This window comes from Cystoisospora suis, assembly GCF_002600585.1.
Source record: "Cystoisospora suis strain Wien I chromosome Unknown contig_7117, whole genome shotgun sequence".
Classification (NCBI taxonomy): Eukaryota; Apicomplexa; class Conoidasida; order Eucoccidiorida; family Sarcocystidae; genus Cystoisospora; species Cystoisospora suis.
Window position 1 is genome coordinate 1 of NW_027159903.1, and position 9,659 is coordinate 9,659.

Consider the following 9,659-nt stretch of genomic DNA (forward strand, 5'->3'; position numbering starts at 1 on the left):
TCAAAGCGCGGGCGTTACAAAGGCCGTCTGAGGACAATGAGAGTGAACTTGAAACGAGTGTAAGTGATGCTACACAGTGTCCGAACTAGCGAACCGTCAGACGGGGCAGAGTCCAGGTAGGATTACGAACCGCGGTCTTCTGTCACTCCTGCCGTTATAGTGAGGTGCTGAAAAACAATTTGTGTCTCGCCAAGTGACATATGCGAAGACTTCCGGATGAGAGCTACAGACTGGCGTCTCATGCCGGTGACTGCAGCTTCCTCCACACGCTTTGGAAGTGTTGCAGCACTGGAAAGTCATGGTGTGTTTCATGGATGGGCAGATATAAACGGATCCCTACTTTGTATGCCGCTGTCTACAAATTCGACACGAACGCCGGTTCCGGCGCTAAGGCTACCACGTTACAGAAAAAGACCAGTCATGCAGGACTGCCGGGACAGCCAGCTGCGTCAATGTTCGGTAAGACACGGCAGAATAACGCACGAGACCTGCGCGCCGATACATGTTGACGAGACACGAAACGTGAATGGGAACCACGGCAGCTGCTAGATACACAGGTCTCCAGTGTCTGTTTTTCGGCCTGTCTGTGAATCTGAGTTCGACGCTGATTACGACATGACCCCTGACCAGCGACCAAGAATCAACACTATAGGGAAGCATTGGCTACCCGTGCTTCGTATCGCACCAAGGTTCATCAATGATCCCTGTCGTGGAATCGAAGCCCTGCAATAACACCACTTGTTGTACGAGAAACCGCCGGAAGCACAACACCCCCAGACAGACCCCACACCGAAGAAGTTCCAAAAAAGCCAAACCATCGTCCGGTGCCCTTTATAAAAACAACCCGGACAACAAAAACTCGACGAAACCGAGGGGAGTATTTGCGGGTCGCATGCACGCTGGACTTATGCAATTGGCAGGTGCTGCATCTGCTTTCACGCGCAACTCAGATCCGCCCAAGTCACATGTTGAAAGAAAAATGGTGATCTACAACTAGTAGGCCTTACTAGAACGATGAATGCTCTGCCCTTGTCTTCAAGCCTCTCTCGAGGCCACAAAAAAACGGCTACAGGAGTGATCAGAGAAAAGCTTATCGACACAAGATCGACAGCTGTTGAAAAGGTTAGAAACCTGCGTAGCCTGCAAGCCTGTATAATCGTTCTCCGGCAACCCACGAGAATGTCAATCAATCAAAGAGACGGTCTCTTTGCCCGTTTCTCGAGTGACTGAAACAAGGAGCCTGTGTTAAGATTCGGAACAAGCATCATTGCTGCCCACCCCCGAGTGTACTTTCCCAAGAACCCGCTATTCTCATACGAGCGGAACTGGAACGCCACCTCTTAGGAGCACATAGTACGGCCCTCTACACCTTCGTTCACACCTTTCGCCAGCTCCCCGTGGCATGCATGGACTGTGGTTACTCACCTGTGTGGAACAGCCAGTAACGCTGCATGAGCTGTCAGCACATGAGCTAACCTTTCCGTGAGAGGCGCAGATTTCAAATTAGTTCACCGCGAAGCCTCACAACCCATCGGCGCGGTCGGTTGCCTACCCACCAGTGGTCATCGCATCTATCACTACTGTCGTGCTGTCTGTTTACTATCTTACTAAATCCCTCTCCGAGTTCGATCCCCGCTTGGACAGAGAAGAGCGAAGGAGACTTCTTGGACATCGTGGTGTTTGATGCTCTCACCACTTGTACGCACGCATCGGCGGGCGACTTTTGACGGCTCCCCGCATGACACTATGCACATGTACAGGTCCTTAGATTTACCTCCGGCTCTTGAGCGACAACTTCCGATTGGGCGACCTCCACCAGCTCTTACTCCTCAATCATAGGCTGCCGAAACCGGAGGAGGGGGGACACCTCTTTGCTACTTCGGCGCAAGCACATCAGAAGTCATCCTCGCGCAATCGTGAGAGTTACAGTCTTTTCTAGTAAACACGCGCCACATCACTCCCATCGTTGCTGAAGCTATGGGCCCGACTTCCTGTGGGTGAGCTATAGCCCGTGCGAGTGGTACGATAATCAGGACAGGCTAGTGTAAGCCCAAATCCATCGCGACTCAAGACGTGATGGCCGTGTCGCTGTTGATAGTATCTGTAATCCGCGACCAAGTTGCATAAATATGGAGACGGTCGACAAGACGAGCTGAGAAACTCTTTGAACAGCAACGCGCACACCTTTGAGAAGGGTGGTATCGTACGTGGTTTGTACGGGTGATAAGGAAAGAGCTGGATCGGCATGTAGTCATCTACAGGCGGACAAAGCCACCACTTGACCTGAAGAGCATTGCCGGAAGACCATGAAAGAAAGCAAAGACAAAGGCACACGCTTAGGTGAGCAACGGCAGCACCAGAGGACCCGCCGCCTCCTAAAAAACACATCGCAAGACTGTGAAGACGCACTACGAATGAATCCTCTAGTCCTCGACACAAGCAACTATACGTACCTGAACAAAAGTGGTGTCAGAACATACCCATCCCGTCTCAGCTCTCCTACACTTTGGTCACAACTAGCGATGTTGTGTATTCACTGTACCAGAGATGAAAAAGACGGCTGATAATGACCAGGGAACCTAACGACCCGCTGTATTACTCCGAGCCATTTCATCTCGTGTTTACTATCTCAAGATTCTCCCCGCTGTCCAGGACCTCTACAGAAAAATGAGCAAATGCCAGCCAGCCCCTTTGGTCCTTCTTATGCTTACAAGGAAACTTGCTTACCTTTGGAATGAAAGCAAGGACAGAAGCGACGACATATGTAAAGATCAAGATGAACAAGCCTCCATCCCTCAATCTCGGTGACGGCGACATGAACGCCCACTGCCGTTCAAATTCTTTGAAGCCTACAGAAGGGAAACAAGGACAACACCTTTTTTTTCCTTTTAACCTGAGAGCCCAGTCGCTTGTATTCAACAGAATGCCTCAAGAAACAGGTAGTATGCATGTGTATGTACACATACGTACACGTATGTATATGTAAATAGGCATGTATACTAAGATTGAAAAGATGCTTCCCTTGACCGAACCACGCAGGAAAAAACTTGACTGCGACCCATTGTCGTTATATGAAAGGAGAACAAGGACGAGCATGCAGACACACAAAGCAGTGAATACACATGCATGCTAGCATGTGCTTATGACAGACTGGCAGAGCAACCACGCGTATTCCCTTTATTCCGCAGTTTGCCTCGAACGGGCATGCTTGGCTCAAGCAGCGACCCACGCAGATGGTGTCTGTATGACCAGGTCAATGGCTATCGCTAAGCCATCCAGGTCACCGCGGTGCCCCGACGGACAAAAGAGGAGTTCATATGCCTGCTCCCGAATCTAGTGAAGTCAATCCCTGACTACGCGACAACATTCTGAGGCAAGCACACCGAAAACGGATCACGTACAGACATACACCAATGGACAGCCATGTGTAGATATGTCGTCTACGCCAAGAGAATGTGGAGAACAAGCTGCGAGAGCGCACACAGATCACATATATATGTATATATGTGACGAGCCCCAAGACACCACAACCTTGTCTAAAGGGAATGGATACGATCTCCTCCAACATACACCAGGGGAGGCATATAGAATAATCGCTTCGATCTGGTATCAAGTGACACCTGCTTGCATTTCCTTACCTTGAACAACAACCATAAGCATTGCAGGAGGGACTACATACTTAACGCAGAAAGCCCAGAATAACGAGGGTCTCAATAGGAAGAAAGGTTGCCTGCCGCATAGACCGCAGAAAAGCCAGCGTGAGATATCGGAGCATGCCTGTAGAAGGCGAATCCTTTGTGCTGTGAAGAGCGTTGCTCGACACATATCTGATCGGAATGCGTCTACATTCCCTAGGAATAGACCCCAGAACCGTATCTGAACAACGTAAAAGATACACAGGGGTACACAAAAAGAAGATCAACCTCGAAACGATGAACCGCTGAAGCCAGTATATTGCGCTGTCACTTGCAGACGTCTTCTGCCACCTAGCAGGACACATGCATGCCTGCCGTCAGGATCACCATATACGAGAGAGAGAACTTCTCGTGTGAATGCTGGGCAGTATGACGTTGTAAAGAGAGACTACGATGATGAGGACTGGAAGATTTCTAAGGCATTGACCGGAAAATGTTATACTACTCTGGTAAGATGTACGCATGCATGCAAGCATGCTGGACAACCCTCGTCCATTCTCATTCCGGAAGATATCGAACACCGGCACAGGCGTTACCTCAGCTTGCAGGAAAAACGGGTGCCCCCTACTTACAAAAAGACTGCAACCCGAAAGATACTCCTGCTTCATAGCACTACGACGTGTACTCGATACACGCCCGCCGATCATCCCCCCATAGGGATTCTGTCGTTAGTCCCACGGTATCTTGAATCAGGACACGCGGCGAAATGTACAGCGAAGAGATACCGTCAGAAAAACGTTATCATGCACCCACAGATGGAGAAATGCGGAATCTTCCCTGAAAACGATAAGACTCGATATCTCCGCCCGCTTGACAACTCCACTAGACAGCTGCGGAATACGCATCCTGAGCAAATATCTTTTGCAAGTTTCCTGATACCCATTCCTCCGCACCCAGCTGACTGTGTCTGTAGAAGAACTTCTTCAGCATATCTAAGAACTACAAGAGCTTTGAAAACACAGGAAGTAACCTCACCCTAAAATCCGGAGAAGCAGAAGGATCTGCGACCACGAAGGCGAGAACTGCCGCAGCGATTACATTCACAAGGGGCGCCACTACAGTAGCGACAGCTAGCCTTTCGATTGGGAGAAGCGCTAGAGCCGTGTAGACCACGGTAAAAAACCAACAGAAGACTGTGTGGATGACGTAGGCTGCGAAAAAGCAATTACAAAGCGTGCAAGTGTCCACGTACAAACGCGACCCAGTTCACGACATGCACAATACATATATCCATCTCTACATACATAGTCCCATGTACAATCCCAGTACGACAACCAATAGTAGAACTTCCTCCTGCTGTATATCTCCACCATGGTTTGAGTTCATAGCACAAACGTAACTCACACGAAAGGGAAGACGAGAGGGATCTAACCCTGGGGTAGAGCGACAAAACGAACACGTAAGATGTAAGATCACCTGCCTCCAGACTCGTGTGTTTGGGGCGTGGCTTGCCTAAACCGCAGGCCAGATTGAATACAGCAAAGATGACAAGCACTCTAGACAGATAAGGAGTATAGGTGCATCTCTTTCGCCTCCGGTCTCCGAACTCGAGGGGGAGGACCACCACGCGCGAGACGTCTCATGAGTATGGCATGCTTCCATAGCGACTGCAAGATCTCTCCATACAAACCCCCAGGCACACACATCGTCGGGAAGTTGAAGACGTACAGACATGCTGCTCCCGCTAAGCAGTCAGATCTATGGATCTCGATCATTAACATCAGCTAAGAGGTCTTTCCTGTGAATGACTGACAAAGAGTCGCAGATACACAGCCAATCATATCACACTCGATGCTTGTAAAGAAATATCTCTACACATACTCTACTTAGAACAGCTATGCATGACCACGTAACGAGAAGAGACATATAACAGTGTGATGCGCTCACCTTTCTTTCCTGCATCTCTGATTTGCAGATCAGCGTTCTGAACCCATCCAACCGCGACACACTGTAAGAGAACAACAGTGGGGACTAAGTAGTTGAGAAGAAGATACGAGAAGTAGTCCACGCGCTGCAAGTAGAATTCATCGAACAAAACAACATCGACTGACTGACCCGGCAGCCAGCAGCAAGAGACAACCTCACATCTCGGCTCGGTTCTCCCGTTCTCGCAAGTAGTGCTGCACATGTCTCTCCCTCACTAAGTCAGTGGAAGCTATTCTGTCAACAGCTACGAGAAACGAGATCTCCCTGCACTTGTGCGGGGGGGGGAAAAAGGGGGGCTGCGAGGAAAAACGGAGCTTTCGACACGATGTAGAACCGATGAAACGATGGCTCGCGGGTCACCTTGATCTGTGACGACGACAAGCTTAAGAGACAAGGTAAGATCTCTAAAGACAGGAGACGAGACACCGTTTTCAAGCATGAATGCGGGCACAGCACCAACTCGCATCCTCACACAACGAGAAGGGGCAATACAAACTACACATGCAACAACAAGTCACGTAGTTGTTCATACACATATGCGGAAGATAAGGAGCGAAGAAGTAAACGTCCGTACATTGTCACGTATCTACACTGTCATGAGTAGAAGACTACCGTATGACTCAAGTATGGCTAAACAGACCACGGACAAGAGGCGGCGTTCTCTTCCGTCGACACGCAGGACTATAACCACGTACCCCCTTTCCATAGAAAACAACTGCAGTCTGACAGAGAGAGTTGAATTACCCCGCACATGGCCATCAACTATTCTGCAAATCTGTTTTCATTGAAGTGTATACCCTCTACGCTTTCTTTATCCTTTCTTTTCGTTGGAGCTGTTGAGCGAACAAGGTCTAACAAGGAATTATCAATAGGAACAGCCAGCATCGAAAGCGAATCCGCCACATGAGTGACTTTTGCCGGACAAAAGCACACAGCAACAACCTGCCTCCCTCTTATGAGATACACAAGATCTCTCTTATCATTCTCGAAAAGACTAGGCGTACCACATCAACAGGACAAGCTCCCTCACCCGCAGTTTAACAGGCTTTTGTTGACCCCACACATCTAGAGTAACAAAAGAAGAGAGAGTTTTAGCTCATACTTACCACCTGTTGATTTGAACCACAGAGAGGAATAGACAAGATGAATCCCAAGCCAACAAGGATGACGGAAAGATACTTCCGACCTCCTACAGGGAAGATCCGCATGTCCTACAAGGGTAAAACAAAAACCGAAAGAAAACAACGAGGTAGTGACAGGGTGTGCTAGGGTATATTGCGTGAATGACCATGAGGAATATACCACCAATACCTGCACGGGAAAGGTGGCTACAGAGAGAAGCGCACTCGCTTGCCAAGCCAATGAAGTGACACTCAACGTCGAGGTTTGAAGCACAACCCTAGAAACAAGTACGTGAAGCGATTGGTAGAAAGGAAATGGATGCGGCGCAGCTGAACCGGCGAAGAAAGTAGTACCAGGATGGGAAGCACACACGCGGCCGATTCAACCGTTGAAGAGCGGATTCTCATTGGATACGAGATGAATAGAGACATAGGAAAGATAGAGATACAGATACAGGTAGGGCGCTGTCTTAAGTACAGAAAACAAAAACACGTTGGGGTATATGAGCAGCTCAGGGAGGTATTAATTGATGAAGGATTTTCACCCCTTAACAAGATGAGTAGTTCGACCTCAATCAATACACTAACTGCAAAGCGTCCACGGAGAAGAAAAAGACTTGACTATCAGAAAGATGACCAGGGCAAGAGAAATGACAGACATTCATAGGTGAATTCAGCGGGACATGTGTAGTAGCAGTTGTAGGAGGGCAATCTTACTCTAGGAGCATGCGAACAAACAGCACGTTCATATAACTCCGCTCGATGGGGATGTGACATAGACTAAGTTAGGATAGCTCACCGAAATGCTATTGATCATAGTGTGAATTGCGATAGCTGCAACCTGCGTGTTCAGAACGAAAATGCCTCCGAAGAAGAACATCGAAAAAACCTGTGTGCAGGCAAGAGATGAAAACGCAAGGAGCGGGCAAAGAAAGAGCGGAACAGAAACACTAAGGACGTAGTAGCAGTAGGGTTGGCGCCTCACACACAATCTTGTCGGCAGAGAGCAGGAAAGAAAGCCACCAGCCAGCCACGGAGCGGAGTAGTATACACCTCAAAGATATGAAACCGCTTGGATCCACAAATATACAAGAAATCTGCGTGACGGGGTGTTCATAACTGACAGGAAGGTGTGAGGAGTCAGCCCCATAACACCGATGAGATAAGCATAGTACCGTGCTTTCCTGCTTTTGGAGAAGAGCTATGCAGCGGCAAAGGCGCGCCGGATGCGTGACCTTCTGTTAGTCTGCTGGACTACCTATCAAGTTCATTACAGAGAGCAGCTCGTTGAAAAACTCACAGTCAGCCTGCCACACGGAAAGCGATCAAGAGAAATGCATGTAGGAGACGTGGCGAGTGTATGTATACACCCCAACCCGAAGACGAAGGTGAACTGAAACTTCCGGTGGAAGCAGGGAGTCTGAGCCACCGCTGACTTGTGCATATGACGGTCCTTTCTCTCAGGCCATGCCGTAGCACCTAACTCTGTAACTGATACAGATACTACACACGCAGGTTGGTAGAGGTGACGAGTCAATCGAAGCGTATTGGTGAGCGTACGGGCAAAGCGGTCTAGCCGAACAGAACAACAGCTGTGACGAAGAAGCGATAACAGAAACACGACATCTTTTGTTCACCCCTCAACGTACCGTAGGAACGGAGACCCGAGCAAACGCAGCAGGGAAGATGACGAAGTATGCCATCGCACCCCGAGTCTTCGAGACTAGATGATTAACAGATACATTGGTTGAAGCCTGGGACGCACGTAATACAAAAGCATCCGGATTACTACTATATCTAGTACTCATGAACTGTTGAGCGACGGTACCAGCAACTTGATCTCCAGCCTCCGAAGAGACAAGGTCCTACTGAACGCACTGATATGGAACCATATCAAGGGGTTGCGGCGGCGATACCATCACACTGTCGAAAACACCATCCGAAGTCGAGTCCACGTCAGTACATCACGTTAGCAACTCGAACTAGAACACCGCGCGCCTACTACTCTGTATCCAAAACTCGTCAAGCCCTTTAGCGACGCCCAAAGGCATACACGGTATGTGTGGAATGGCCTCATGAACGAGACTGGATACAGCGCGAAACTTCTTCTGATCCCTTGTACCGTGTGGGTTCCACCCATCACCGCCTGCGGGCGGGGGGGGGAGGTAACGTGTAAGACGACTGCCCAAAGTCCTCTACTCCCTGCATGAACTCTACGCCTTCTATCTTCACGACTCTCAGGACAGAATCTAGAAACGTGTGACCGAACAGCTCAAGTGACACTGATTCCGACCCTACCTGAATACTGCCTATCACAGCAAGGAGAGCTGCGAAAGGAAGAAAAGACATGAAGAAGTCGACAATGGTGGCGAAGTTGACGCTTGGCACCACGTTGTACCCGATCCTGCAAGAAGATGAGGGAAAAGCATTTAGCCAGACCTCTGCAGATGATGACCGCCACTGAACAGACGCACATCTTCCAGAGAATCGACTCCATCATTAAAGTAACCACCACGACAAATAACATTCATGACCACGTAACAAGATCTATGGATAGACCTAGCAGAAAGGCTACTAATTCTCTGAGCTAGCACAGCCAGGGCTCACTCCCCCATCCATGCGGTTCTTTTCTTCACATCAAGAACGCTGTCAGCGCGCTAGCGACGGTTCAGGGAGCCGCGTGTATTGACAGAAGTGTCCGTCGAGGCATCGACAGCGCCCCCAGCCGGCCAGCACGCCATCGCTTGGGCAGCTCGGCCACTCTGCCGGGCACGCCGCAACTCGGATGTGAGCATGCATTCACGACCACCGAGCTGCACCAGAGAACCGAAGACGACAACGGCAGGGTTCGAACCTGCGCGGGCAGAACCCAATGGCTTAGCAGGCCACCGCCTTAACCACTCGGCCACGTTGTCGG

The 9,659-nt window shown here is 49.6% G+C and overlaps 1 protein-coding gene across 1 annotated transcript; it reads right to left on the minus strand.

Moving 5' to 3' along the window:
- Window positions 1-365: 365 nt before the first annotated feature.
- CSUI_010311 (sodium:neurotransmitter symporter family protein) lies at window positions 366-9,644 on the minus strand. The gene is made up of 10 exons (XM_068070416.1): window positions 9,597-9,644; window positions 9,041-9,146; window positions 8,392-8,496; window positions 7,542-7,631; window positions 6,728-6,832; window positions 5,583-5,706; window positions 4,671-4,846; window positions 3,639-3,876; window positions 2,728-2,849; window positions 366-2,283 (listed from the first exon to the last, which is right to left on the minus strand). The coding sequence occupies exons 2-10, from the start codon at window positions 9,089-9,091 to the stop codon at window positions 1,936-1,938; spliced, it is 1,359 nt and encodes a 452-aa protein (XP_067917608.1). The 5' UTR covers window positions 9,092-9,146; window positions 9,597-9,644; the 3' UTR covers window positions 366-1,935.
- Between the last annotated feature and the right edge of the window lie 15 nt (window positions 9,645-9,659).

Coding starts and splice junctions, on each gene's coding strand:
- CSUI_010311 (XM_068070416.1), bottom strand. CDS start 9,091: ATGTCTTTTCTTCCTTTCGCAGCTCTCCTTGCTGTGATAGGCAGTATT. Junction 6,833..7,541: donor CTATGATCAATAGCATTTCG/GTGAGCTATCCT, acceptor TTACCCTTGTAG/GACATGCGGATCTTCCCTGT. Junction 4,847..5,582: donor CAGAGATGCAGGAAAGAAAG/GTGAGCGCATCA, acceptor GCTTTTTCGCAG/CCTACGTCATCCACACAGTC.